The 14,553-nt window shown below is 41.4% G+C and overlaps 1 protein-coding gene across 2 annotated transcripts in view; it reads left to right on the forward strand.

Moving 5' to 3' along the window:
- RGTA1 (RAB geranylgeranyl transferase alpha subunit 1) overlaps positions 1-1,921 on the forward strand; it is an 87,059-nt gene extending 85,138 nt beyond the window's left edge. For both annotated transcript variants that reach the window (XM_086518938.1, XM_086518940.1), the window contains one exon: positions 1,334-1,921. In XM_086518938.1, the coding sequence (XP_086375064.1) occupies positions 1,334-1,719 (386 nt within the window). In that variant the 3' untranslated portion in view covers positions 1,720-1,921. The remainder of the gene's footprint in view (positions 1-1,333) is intronic.
- The last annotated feature ends 12,632 nt before the right edge of the window (positions 1,922-14,553 follow it).

Below are 14,553 nucleotides of genomic sequence, written 5' to 3' on the forward strand. Positions count from 1 at the left end.
ACGGGAGGACAGGTCGCACTCATGGATGGGTGGACATGGAGAAGCCACTAGTCTCTATGATCTCGCGGCTCATTAGAGCCAAGGCTTCAGTACCACGTGCCATTATCCGGGCAGAGCTAGCTGCCCCCCCACTAGTGGTGGAGGCGCTCACCAGATCTGTCTCCTTCATACACCGCATGTGGGAACTTCACAGAGATAGATACGCCCGCCTTGCACTTGAGTTCTCTCGATAGTTAGCCATGCAGGGAGATACATCATGGTGGTATGGGGAGATGATATCATGGTTTCAGGCGCATGGGTTCAGCATAGACAGATTGCCCCCCTTCCAGTACTCACTGGATGCACCATCTGTGACTCTTACACAATCCGAGATCACCAGGCTCATCCGCCAAGACCTGACTCAGCTAGACACCAGGAGGACATGGATACAACCAGCACAAGAGTTGGGCACGAAGATGGCTTTCTACACAGAGCATCTTCTCCAGCTTACGAAGGACGGTTTTGTGACGAGGCCCAGATACATGGACACCCACTTGTCTCATGGGACTCATGGGATACGATGTGCTATTGGCCAGATATGCACATCTTCACACCAGCTGCGGATCGAGACTGGGAGATACAGTGGAGTACCGGCAGAGGCCAAGACATGCCTCCTGTGTGACATGGAGCTTGAGACAGTTGCACTACACATGCCACTGCCCCGTCTACTACGAGATACATGGCCGCTTCCACTGCTTGTTCAGAGAAGGCTTCGAACCACTCTCCAGAGTCATGCGGTACGAGGATCAGAGATGCTTGGGTCTGTTTTTGCTCGAGCTGGGCAGACAAAGAGAGAGCTAGATGAGGGGAGAGGCTAGCCAGTCTCAGAGACGGATCACATACTTCTTTAGAGCAGACACTGGGCACCCGGAGGAGCTGCTACAACAGGAGAGCTCGTCGCCTCACACCAGAGGCACACTGATCGACCGAGCGATCGAGCTAGGGAAATCCAGACTCCCACGACTGCGGAGGACTACACAACATGTTATTCTGACTTTGTATCAGATCCACCACATTGTAACTTTCTGGTCTCATAGGTCACTTTGGCCTTTTGAAAACGTTAATATAACATTTCATTTCATTTCTCTCTCTCTTGTAGCTGATTTATTTTTGTCGCATTTGTCCTTTTTGCTGCATGCAGAGAGATCACATACCTGTACATCTTTTTGTCTCAGAGACTGAATTCGGCCTCCAAACAACGTTAATAAAGCTTTCGTTCTTTCTCTGTGTGTTCGGTATAGTAAATGACGAGTGTACCTATATAAAGTCTCTTGATTCATAGATTTTTGTGCAGGTATTGAGGCGTTGCAATTCCTTATCAACCTTGATGTCAGTCACAATCAGTTATCTAGCATAACTGCATTGCAGCCGATCAGCTTTCTGCCTAAGCTTCAAGCTCTGAATATGAAGTGGAATGAAATTGGGTCTCATCCAACCGATACAAATAGGTATCTTTTCCCCACAGCTCTGAGCAATTCCCCGGAAAGCATTTCAATTAAAATTGTCAAACACCAGAAGGGTCCACTATACTGGGAGGTGTATGAAGTTTTCAGCCGTATGAGACTACGGCAGCTTGATATCTATGGAAATCCAGTCTCAACATCTGAGTTCTTCAGAAGTCAGCTTATTGAAGCTCTTCCATGTCTCCTGTGGCTAGATGGAGTGCATGTTTCTTGTTAGTCCACAATCAAAATTTTACTAAGTTAAAGAGTTTACCGAACCTCAGGCATGCTATATAGCTTGGAGAAAAACCTCTCAGAATCAATTGTCTTATCCTGCTTCACACCTATGGTAAGCTAGCTGGAAATGAGCCCATTTTGGCCTTTGAGAATTTTCTTTTTCATTTCATATGTAATTGAGTCATTATTCTTTGTCAGCAGTAGCGATACGTACTTGTCGTGGTGCTGTATAATTTTTCTGAAGATGGTGAGGGTTATACACACATTTGTGTCAATATGCACATGGTCTCTCTCTCTCTCTCTCTCTCTCTCTCTCTCTCTCTCTCTCTCTCCTCGTTGGATAGATCTTCAAGGTCTTGAGTTCAACTCTCCTCGTCGGCGGACGTATCTATAAGGTCTCTTGGGATAGTTTCCTACGACGCTAAAATTCTCTTCTTCTCTTCTCTCTCTCTCTCTCTCTCTCTCTCTCAACCCTAGTCGCAGCTCTGCACCCTAGTCGCAGCAGCAGAGCTCGGCCTTTCCTCCATCTTGTTGGCCTCCCTGGAGCAAGGAGCAGCCCTGTGGGAGAGCCTTCAACGTCCACAGCTCCGCCCCCGCTTCCTTTCTCACAGGCCATACCCACCTGCCCTTGTCTCCCTCATCCTAGACAATAACAGCGGCGACTCTGGCCTCATTTGCATCCTGCCGATGTCTGGCAACTCTGCGGCCCTTGGCTCATCAGCTTGATTTGCTTCGCCCATTCACTACCAACTACCAATTGAAATAAGCACCCCGTCACACAGGTAGTAAAAACTATTTTCTCAACCCTAACACGAGCCCCTTCCCACAGGAATAAGCAGAGCTTCGAGTGAGTAGACCCTAACAGGGGTATGTTTCCACGGGAACCTCCCAAAGGGTGTCGGCTCATTTGACACTAGAAGCCTTTTCCCACGAAGGGGGCTTCTCCAAGTTGCTATGCAACGCGGGGGCTCTCTTTGTGCCCATCCCGCGGGTGGACCTGACGGATCGCCTTCACTCCCAAATTCAAGAACTCAAGGTCGAGAACGAAGAACTCAAGGCGCGTCTTGCAGCCCTTGAGGCACGCCTCTCCTCCTTAGAGTCTCAAAAGCAAGCTGATAAAGAGCATCTTCTTGCCAAATCAAAGGTGGTCGAGTACACCCTCACCGCAAGCGTGGCCAATCTTGCCACCCAAGTTCAAAAAGCAACCATCGCCGTCTCCTCCAAAGTAGAAGAATGCATGCAAGAATGTCGACGGAAAGGATTGGCACTCTGTCTGAATTGGTGGCTTGCCCTCTACTTGGTGGGGAGAGTTCGATGACTACACCTCGACACTAGACAAGCTCAACCAAGCCATTCACCCAACCAAGTTTGACCCCAACACAATTGAGAAGGTTCACCACGACAATTGCACCAAGGCATCCTTATCTTCAAGACCAAAGAGACGCGCATAGCACTTCTATAGCAAGGACGACTTCTCAAGGACACCAAAGTTTGGATAAGCGAGTCCTTGATCCTTGCCCAACTCAAAGTCAAGAAACAAGAACTGCAAAAGGTTTGAGAAGCGGGAGCAGCCAGCAAATGGGCTCGATGATGAAATCCATCCATCTCTCTCTCTCTCTCTCTCTCTCTCTCTCACCCCCCCCCCCCCCCCCCCCCCCCCCCCCCCCCCCCCCCGGGTGGGGGGGATTAATTTTAACGTCGTAGGAACAATCTCAAGAGACCTCAAAGATGTATCGAATAAGTCTTGAGAGAGAGAGAGAGAGAGAGAGAGAGAGAGAGAGAGAGAGAGAAAATCTTACTCCATAATAAGCTCAACCTTGCTTAAATCACTCGAAAAAATTCTATACATAAACAGTGACTCACTAATACAAGGGTGCCTTCATTTCAGCAATTTGTCTTTTGTATGCACCCATTTTTTTAAGCTCTGAAAGAATTCGCTTACATTGAAAAATCGATGCTAGTAATGTCAACAAACTAGAGATGAGCAATGAATGCACTTCCATCAAATACTATCCTTTTGACCCTTCTTGCATTAATTGGTTTCCACACTGGACCAATTCCACTCCGGAGCTCTTGCCCTTGCTTGATGAACATGGAACATTTTTGCACTTTTATTGAAGGCTCCAAATCATAAAAGATTGCCCAGGTTTTGCAATTCTTTTTGTTCAAATCCTTGTTGGGCTTTCCCTGTACTTGAATCTTTAAAAATATGTGCATATTAACATTTGAACAAATTACTTTGCCTTGCTTTTTGTGAGGAGTAAGCTTACAGAAGGCTTTGGCTCCATAATCTTTTAATGATGCTCTTTCTCTCCTTGATTTACTTGGAGCATTTGATGGAAATAAATCAATCTTTTAATGGAGTTTAGTTGTACCATCTTTGACTATTTTTTCTCCAGAAAACCTTTTGGTCAATGTCATTTTGCATTGTGGTGGGTTAAAGCTTTGAGTTTGTCATTGTGTTTGAAAAGGTCCTCCAAATTCATCACATGTAGACCCCAAAGGCACAAATCATCCAGGAAAATGTGTTCGGATGATCTACACTAAGATTTTTGAATGCGATTTACTTAGCTTTGCAATTCTCCTCATCACATAGGATGTGATTTGATAAGAATAGGAATTCTATGGTATCGTGATAGAATCCAACCTTGGAAAACAATAGGACTTTTAAGGTATGCTGATAGAATTCAATTTTGGAAAGGCAAAGGGAAGTGCCCTCTCTTTGTGAAGGTTTGTTGCTAATAATGTTGTTTGCTCCTCGCACACTATCACTATTGATTATGATTCCATCGATGCATCATGAAGATAGATGAGTGCGATGTGTAGAGGCTTCTTGAGCCAGTAGATAGTGCCTTATCCGTCTCTTTTTTGGGCAAGTGTTATGAGTGCTTGCCATGCTTGAAGTGATTGTCATCTAAGTGGTAATTTGGAAATGAATTTTGGTACTACTTGTTAACGTGAGTTCTATTTTCTTTTATTTTGTGGTTTCTTAAGCATTAGTATGAATGCTTAGTAACTCTCATCTTGCACATGATATTTTTGCTCTCCTCTTTGGCCCTTTTTTACAACAACCATTAAGAGCCTATGTAGATACGATCAGCTATAGAAGGACCTTGAATATAGCTCTCTTCATCTCTACATGTAAAAGAATGATTTTGTAGTATTTATCCATAGAGGTTGATATAGCCCTTGTCTCAATCTTATTGTGCACCCATGTCTATTTAACACCCCTTTTAAATAATGACCGGTGAAGGTTTAAATCTTGCTGGCATCCTTGACCCAATCAATGATGTATGACCCTTATTGTAAGGTATCTATTACCTTCAAGACATAACTCACTTGCTGATGTTGCATCTCACGAGTAGCTCGCTTCCAATGATGTACGGCCATGACCCTAAGGCATCTAGTAACTTTAAGACAATTCAATTTGTGATGTTGCAGCCCATAAGTAGTTGTCTTCATTCTTTTTACATTTGTTAGCAAATGGAAAATTGAGTGTGAGTTAAATTAGCTCTCTTGAACCTTTGAATTTATTAATAGGTTGTAACTAGGTTCGTAATGCTCCATGTGAATTATTCTTCTTCCTTTTGTCACTTTTAGTTGTTTAGTTGACTCTCCTTCTATCATTGATCTCTTTCCTTTATCATTGATTAGGTCTCCCCAATCTTGGAAAAGTAAAAAGTCTTTCAAAACATATTAAGTGCGTAAGTGAAGATGAGTTTAGGAAATGAAAAGATAGATGGAGGTGGAAAGTCAGAAGACATATGAAGGTGAAAAGTCAAAAGATTTTTTGTGTTCATATAAAGAGGTGGTCGACTTCACATTGTATATTTGTATTTCTCTTCTCTTTTATTTTTTCTTTTACATTTTATTCTCTTTAAAGTGTCCTCTCTCTCTCTCTCTCTCTCTCTCTCTCTCTCTCTCTCTCTCTCTCTCTCTCTCGTCCGCGCGTGCAAAGTTGTATCCGTCCTTCTCACGTCCAATTGATATTGTTGCAAATCTACGTGCTTCGTCATTGCCCGTTTACTGCATGCTATATACTAGTGCATCGTTTTTGTTGTTATTGAGGGAATTTTCGAATTAGGAATACCTTTTATTTTTTTTAAAGCCATTAGGAAGACATTGATTGTGGGGTACATTTTGTAGAAACTTCATCCTCGTTATCCTTAGTGACTACCTCCAAAAAGAGTTGTACTTATGTTTTCCCGAATCTTCCTGCTAGTTGCGTATACTTTTATTTGGCTCTCGTTTTCAATGTAGGTGTTAAAATGCTAAACGATATTCTTCTCCACATTTCTAGGACGAGATGTCGCAATTGATTTCTTTGTGCTAGTTGTTATATGGCATGCACAACAAAACTTTAAATATTCATTTGTTGAAATACTTTTTAGATTCTTCCATCGGGAACATCTTGTATTTAGTTGCACCTCAAAATTTCACACGATGTTGTGCTCCTTGTCTTTATGTCAATCTATATCGATTAAACCACCTTCACATATGTTGCTACACATTCTTGCAACATATGTGCAATTATTTGTCTCTAACTGACAAATGGAGGTTTTACGTTTGGGTAGGCCCAAGAAATTTTTGACTCACCCTTTTCTACATGCTTCCATCCACAAAAGTTCATGTCCTCCTGCAAGAAATCTTATGTACACCCAAGCCTCATGAAACCTCTTATTTTTCATCGCAAAATCTTATCTCTTTGAAGGTCTTGACGTCGTTAAATTTACTAAAGCTATTCTCTCTGTATGGTGGGATTCATGTCTTTCTCATCATGAAGCTTTGAGTCACTTGAAGCTTTGCCATTCTCTCTATCTGATGGGATTCATGGCTTTGGCAATAATATTTTGTTTTTAATATGTGTGAGTTATTTATAACAATAATCCCCCAACATGGGTTGTGTAGGAGGAGTTGAAAGCTTGCATTATATGTGTACCCCATTTTTACATTAACTCTTTACATTTTCTAGCAAAAATAGAATTCTTCAAAAGATGTAATTTGAGCCAAATTGTTTTCTTACATATTTTAATATCCTTCATTTGGCAATGACTTTTGTTGTTGTAGAGGCCATAACTCAAAAATTTCATATGAATTAGTGCCTCTTTGGTAAATTTATTGCTTAAAATAAATAAATTCAATGGCACGTGACATACAACTCCTAGCTATGGGAAGTTCAAGAGTTTAGCCTTGTACAAACCCAACACCCCCCCTCCCCCCCCCCCCCCCGCCCCCCCCCGGGCCACCCCCAACAACCACGCACACATACCCTTCCTAACCAAAAAAAGAGGAGAAGAAGAAAATGTCCATAGTATACACCTGAAAATGCATCTAGAGTTAACAACTTTGAAGACATACAAGAGAAGTATTGATACGAGTGAAAGCGTACAAGATGTATGAAAGGTGTGTAGATGAAGGGTTTTTTACTATGGCAACCAAGGTAGTTGACATCATTAAGGTGCGGACAATGCGACATCAAACAAATTGCTACACAACTAGGGAATTGATCCTTACACATAAGAGAAATAAGATGTTACTAATAAGTGAAAGTAAACAGAACCACCCTCAATTGAGACAAAATACTTACAACCACATCCAAAATTGATTAAGAGACATTACTCTAATTGTAGATTTGACACCAAGTGATAGGGATTATGGTGGATAGACAAAAGTTCCATTCATAACTTAATCATACTAGATTTGAGTTAAGCTAGGGATAGGGATTATGGTAGATAGGCAAAAGTTCCATTCATAACTTAATCATACTAGATTTGAGTTAAGCTAGGACAAAATTAAGATCCAATATACAAAGTAAATACGGTTGCAAAATAAGCTTAATTATTCTCCATGAAAGTTGTACATCATAAGCTCTTCTGTAGTGCTAGAAAGGGTAATTGAATTGTCACATATGCAAGAAAATTTGGTGGCTATCTTAAGCCTTACACATAATTTAGTTGACTCTTATTAGCCTTCCATATAAGTTACATCACATGGATCTTGTTTACAAAGCTTTACACACCGGCACATGAGGTGGATAGGACATTCACACTTTCTCACCTCACCCTCTTTGGAAGGATTTTTGTGCATTTTCTTCTCTTTGAATAGCATGTAATTTCTATGGATAATTTTATGAGAAATTGGATGCCAAAGGCGATAACCCATCTCACCATTCTCTCCATATCCAACGATTGTGCACTTTATAGACTTTGACTCTATAGCTTCTTTCTAAGCTATTTGGGTATAGGAATAAATCCCTCACAATCAAAACTCGCAATTGATCATATAAGGGCTTATGACCACTCCAAAATTCTTTGGAATGCCACCATCAAGTGCCCTTTTTGGTGATTGTTACATTAAATGAATTGTAGTTGTAAGAGATTCAATCCAAAAGTCCATCTAGCAACTTAGCATGAGATAGCATGCTGTGAATTTATCACTTTTATAAATCATGCAAACTGCAAGGTTCGACCATATCTGATAAAGCATAACGATGATGCCTTTTTTATCATGATAAGATGGATTTCATTTGTTCAAAATCAGTTAAATAGAACGTTGAAGTGCTTACAAATCGATAATGGTAAAGAATATGTCTCCAATATCTTCCAAAATTTTTGGGACATACATGACATTAGGAGAGATCTTATTACTCTTCATACACCTACCCAAAATGGACTTGTTGAGAGAATGAATTGCACGATTCATGAGAAAACTCATATATGCCCATCACCTTGCGGCTACATAGAAGCCACCAAGGATTGAAACTATAATATTTGATGTTTACAACCATAATCGTATAGCCATGTACGGATGCTCCATGCATATTAGAGAATATGAAAAATGCCCGAGTATCATCCAATTACCTCAAGAGCTCAAGCACTACCTCGATAGCCTCCTATAGTGCTTAGCCATGTGTCAATCTAATGATATCACTATGGAAGCTATCTTTGACTAAATTGTATTCATAGCATGCTCCCACTAAAGCTCACATATTTCAACATAGCCTCATCACTAGAAAACAATCACTAGCTGTCAACTCGACATCTTGCATACATACACCATACCTAGCAACACATCTAGGGACATGCAAAAACTTGCACCCTTGATGCATTAAAGATTTGGATTGCAATCCAAACCTAGTCACAACACATGAACCTATATTGAGAGATCCAACATCACCATCCAATGACTGACATGGAAACACATCACTGGCACCATTATGAGCCATATCCTCAAATCTCATTAATGATTGCCCACATTTATGTATAGTCACTCTGCACGCCTTAACTGAGAGGTGATCAAGACTACGTACATACATCAAGGAGAAATTTCTCCTCATATCTTCAAGTTCATGCATTGATGCATCACAACTTGACATTCTAAGATGAAGTCTCACTAGTTTGGAACTTTGTACCTCTGCATCCAACTAATTTACCAAGGTCAAGATTTTTGAAAACATGGATATATGTCTAACATCCTTCAACACCAATGAAGAACTCTAAGGAAATGCAAAGTGGAATTCTTCCATACCTACAACTTTGTTTGACTGATCACCTAATCTCAAGAAGCCCTTTTTTATGGAATTGTACAATGATAACCACTCCCTAGGTGGCAGAGTAACATGAAAGGATGATCTAAGATCCAAGATCCAATCACGCATCAAGCCAATATTCATGGCTAATAAGAAATCATGAAGGTAGTTAAGTGTCTTTGACTACTCAAGTGGCACTATATATCTTGAGTTGTTTTATACCCCAATGGGGGATCCTTGCTGCTAGATTCACATGCTTCTTCATACTTGATTGGGCTAGTTGCTATGAGGCACAAGTGTCCAAGTGATTTTTGTTTCATGCTCAATAACTCATGGTTATCTTGGTTGAGAAAGAAGTAGCCTACCGTGTAAATGTATAATTGAAAGATTTCTTCGATCGAAGAGTGTTCGAATTCGGGTTGCAGAGAAACACACACAGCTTGGAGAAGATGAAGGAAGCTCAAGGCACACAACGAGAGTGTATTACTTAGTGTGAAATGGAAAGATAGATAGCCCTAGAGTGATGGGCATATATACAGTGCACGGGGGAAAAAACCTCCTAAAGAGGGAAAAATGCCCCAGCAATCCTAGCGTGTTCACACACATCACTACCACATGTATATGGTAACAAATCTTCTCTAGAGTGATGCGGTGAACGAGAGCTGGCACATGAGTAAAGGGAAGTGCCATGCCCTGAGGACATGATCAATCCACAAGGGGGAGTAAACCCAAAGCTTTGCGGAAAGCTTCGAGCTTCTCACGAGACAATGCCTTTGTGAAAAGATCTGCAAGGTTGTCCTGTGTTGGCACATAAGCCAAGCTGATCTCTCCTATTGAGAGCCTCTCCCTGACATAGTGGTAATGCACCTCAATGTGCTTTGTGCGAGAATGAAAAACTATGTTCCTCGCAACTGCCAATGTGATATGACTGTTAGTGTAGATATGTTGGCAGTGTCCTATCCAACACCCAAATCAACCATAAGGTGTCTGAGCCATACACACTCAACTGTAGCTGTGAAGACTGCCTTGTACTCAGCCTCACAACTTGAAGTGGCCACAATAGGTTGCTTCTTGCTCAACCATGATATACATGAACTGCAAAGCATGAAACAGAAACCACTTGTGGACACTCGTGTGTCAAAACAACCAGCCCAATGTGAGTCTGAAAAAGCATGTAAGTCTAGCGGCAATGATCCCCCCTTGGGACAAAACAAGCCAAGATGTAAAGTGCCACTGAGGTACGAAAAATCCTCTTGACAGCTTGCCAATGTTTAGACCCTGGGCTATGCATAAATCTGCTGACCTGTGAGACTACACACTGAATATCCATCCTCTTGTTGCATACATAAATGAGGCATCCAACAACAGTTTGGTAAAGATTAAAATCTGTGGGATCACTAGCATCATGAAGACTCAATTTTAAACTTGTTTCCACGGGAGTGGCAATAGGTTTGCAATCCTCAAGTCCAAACTTACGTACAATGTCTCTATGTAACTTTTATGACACAAGACAATCCACCATCACACTGCTTAAACTGTATACCCAAGTAATGATGCAACAGCCCCAAATCTTTCATCTTGAAAGTAGCATTTAATCAGCCTTAGATTCAACAATATGTCTCTCATTTGGTCCAGTGATCAGCAAATCATCTACATAAAGAACCACAATGAGAAGTACATCACCCTCACGCTTTACATACAATGTGCTTTTTGTTGGACTAACGAAAGCCTTGTTTGACCAAATGAGTGTCAGCTTTCTCATACCAAGCACGAGGAAATTGCTTCAACCCATACAAAGCCTTCTTACATCTGCACAGTTTGTCCTCTTGTCCTTTCTTGACAAAACCGCGAGGCTGAGTTACATAAACTTCCTCAAATATGTCACCATTCAAGAAAGCAGTAACAATGTCTGATTGATGTACACCCCAACCAAAATGAGCTGCCAATGCCCATAGAAAACGCACAATAGTCATACAACAAGTGGGAGCAAAAGTCTCTTCATAATCTATGCCTTTTTGCTGTGCATAACCCTTTGCAACAAGTCGAGCCTTATGGTGATCGATCTCACCATCCGGCTTGCATTTCAACTTGTAAACCCATTTCGTACCAATGGCCTTTTTGCCAGGAAGCAAATCACGTAAAGTCCATGTGTTATTTTCTATAAGTGCATTATATTCTGATTGCATGGCAGCCATCCAATTTTGTGAATTCTATGCTTCATCAAAAGACAGAGGTTCCTCAACATCATGTAAGCTAGGCACAACCAAAACAAGTACATCATGTACATCTGCATCAGTAATAGGCTGATCTATAACATTTTCAGAAACGCCCATAGGGTGTACATTTGCCTTGGAATTTACATTTGAACTTCCACCACTGAAAAGAGGCAACAAAGTGTCATAAATGTCCTGTGAGCTTACATTACTGTCTCTAGTACACGACAGCAAGGGCTGAACAGAATCTTCCGATTTGTTTGTGGATGATACAACCTGTAACCATTGCTTTGAACACTATAACCAACAAAAATACATTTGACAGCCTTATCGTCCAATTTTCTGCTTAGTGTTTGTGGCACCAAAGCATATGCCAAACAGCCAAAAACACGCATGTGCTCAAGAGAAGGTTTTCTATCATGCCATGCTTCATATGGAGTAATAGACTACAAAGATTTTGTAGGACACCTATTAAGTACATAAGTGGTACACATGATGGCCTCAAGCCAAAAAGAATGCGGCAAAGCATGACTTTTGACTATACATCGTGCAATTTTTGTAAGTGACATGTATTTCCACTCAGCTACACCATTTTGCGGAGGCGTAGAAGGCACTGTACATTGGTTGTTTATTCCACAAATAGCCAAAAATACATTAAATTCATGAGACATATACTCCCCCCCTCGATTGGAACGGAGGGTGCCCGTAGTACATTTTTAAACATTTTCAGCCATAGCCAGAAATTGTTTAAAGCACATAAAAACTTCGGACTTTGCTTTAAGCGGAAATACCCATGCATGGCTGGAGTAATCATCAATGAAAGTCACGAGAAGTAAAGGCAATTGCCCAAGGACGGAGTTTGCATGGGCCCACAAACATCACTATGCACAAGCTGCAACTTGCATGTGGCCCTAACTGAACCATCCTTTAGAAACTTTGGACGCTGCATTTTAACCAAAATATAGCCTTCACAAACATGTTTAACAGGTGCTTCAAGAGGCGGCAAAGAAGAAACCATATCAGATTTCTGCAAACGCAGCGAACTGACAAAATTCAGATGCCCAAAATGTACATGTCACAATTTTGCATCTGAAATAGTCCTTGAATCTGCAACTGCATTTGCAAATTTTTTTCCACACTTGTCATACAAAGTGAGAGTATACAGCCCACGGCACAAAAGGCTAGATGCAACAATTTCATCACCAAAACTGAGATCACGAACTGTACATTTGTCATCCACAAATTTGACTACAAGTCCAAGTCTAGCAAGTGCGGATACAAACAAAATATTCTTCTTGATCCTAGGTACATAAAGTGCATCTAAAAGTGTGAAGGAACTGCCTTTTGCAGCAGTAAACACAATCTTTCCAACTCCTTGAACCGGATAAGAGGCATTGTTGGCACAAGTGGCTGAATTCCCATGAGGAACAAACTCAAGAGAGGTGAACAAATCACGATGTGAGGTAATGTGCATTGTAGCACCACTATTGAAATACCACACATGTGAACCTGCAGCAACTGACATGCATGCATCATGGATAACAGGATTGTAAGTGCACTCTGCACTAAAAGCCCATTCTGCAACAACATCAGCATCACAGTCAGAAGACTCAACAATGGCTGCATTTGTAGTGGAACCACCCTCTTTCTTCTTAGCCTCTTTGGATTTCAACTTAGGACACTGCTTGATCAAGTAATCATTAGTTTTACAATAATGGCAATGCAGCTTCTTTTTGCCCTTATCACAAGAGTTTCCAAATGAATTACTGCCAGCAGAAGCATTAGGAACAAAAGTTTTGCCACTCACAGCAGAACCATAAGAAGTGGTTGCATTGTTGTTACCACCCTTTCTTTGAGAAGCAATAAAAGCCTATTCAATTGCACGCTGCCTAGTCTTGTTTTTTCTGGAAAGTGACTCTTGTAACAACAATGTGCATAATGCTTCAAACTTGATCGACAACTTCAGGATTTCCTTGGGTCATAAGTCTCCAAGTTCTAGCAAAAGTCTGGTAGGAATCTGGTAAGGCATCAAGAACGGTCTACAAAAGGGAACTGTTTGAAATGACCACCTGCAAAAATAAGTGCTCATTGATATCCTTGACACTAGCAAGGAAAGTGTCCATATCATCTTCCTCATGCATAATCTTCGATTCTAGCTCTTTACGCAGTAAACCAATTTAGCCTCATTGCGGCTTGCATAAAGACCGGCTAGAATATTCCAAGCCTGTTTTGTATATTTCGTTGAACAAATGTGAGGAGTAATGGTGCGCTTCACAGACAATGCAATCAACACATGAGCCTGTGCATCCTTTACATCCCAACAAGCTTGTTCTACCGTAGGAATAACAACTCTAATAGCAGCAATCCTTGCAGCAAGACCTGCAACATCCTCAACATCGCCTACATCCTGAGAACCAGGACGTACATCAATGCCCTGCACAATATTCCAGACGCTCTTTGACACAAGAACATGTTGCATCATGCAAGCCCACATAGGTTAATTGTCCCCATTCAACCTGTCCTCAACATCAAACATCTTGAACACATCTTTGTTGTTGTCATCCATGGAAAATGTCTATAATGTGAAAACTGCCCAAAATGAGGAGAAACTGAGTGAGACCAGCACGTGCTATATAGCACAACCCACAGTAGACTGTATGGGATCTGTTATGCACAAAACGGCATTGACAAAAAATCTGCAGTAAATGACGAAATTGCCTGTGCAGAGCTACCTATAGTGGAAACACAGGCCGAAATGAGCCCAAAATTTTTGCTGACTTGCGAATGCTCGCCAAATCTCACAGAAATTGGAGAAAGTGAGCAGGTGTGTGCTGGAGCTGCTGGCGACTAAGCTCGGGAGGATGCAACCTGCTCTAAATACCAATTGTTGGAATTACGGTTGTAGAGAAACACACATAGCTTGGGGAAGCTCAAGGCACACAACTGAGAGTGTACTACTGTGAAATGGAAAGATAGATAGCCCTAGAGTGATGGACATATATACAATGCACAAGGGAAAAAACCTCCTAAAGAGGGAAAAAATACCCCAGCGGTCCTAGTGTGTTCACACACATCAGTACCACATGTATATGGT

This window comes from Adiantum capillus-veneris, chromosome 1 (assembly GCF_014529385.1).
Source record: "Adiantum capillus-veneris isolate H3 chromosome 1, ASM1452938v2, whole genome shotgun sequence".
Classification (NCBI taxonomy): Eukaryota; Viridiplantae; Streptophyta; class Polypodiopsida; order Polypodiales; family Pteridaceae; genus Adiantum; species Adiantum capillus-veneris.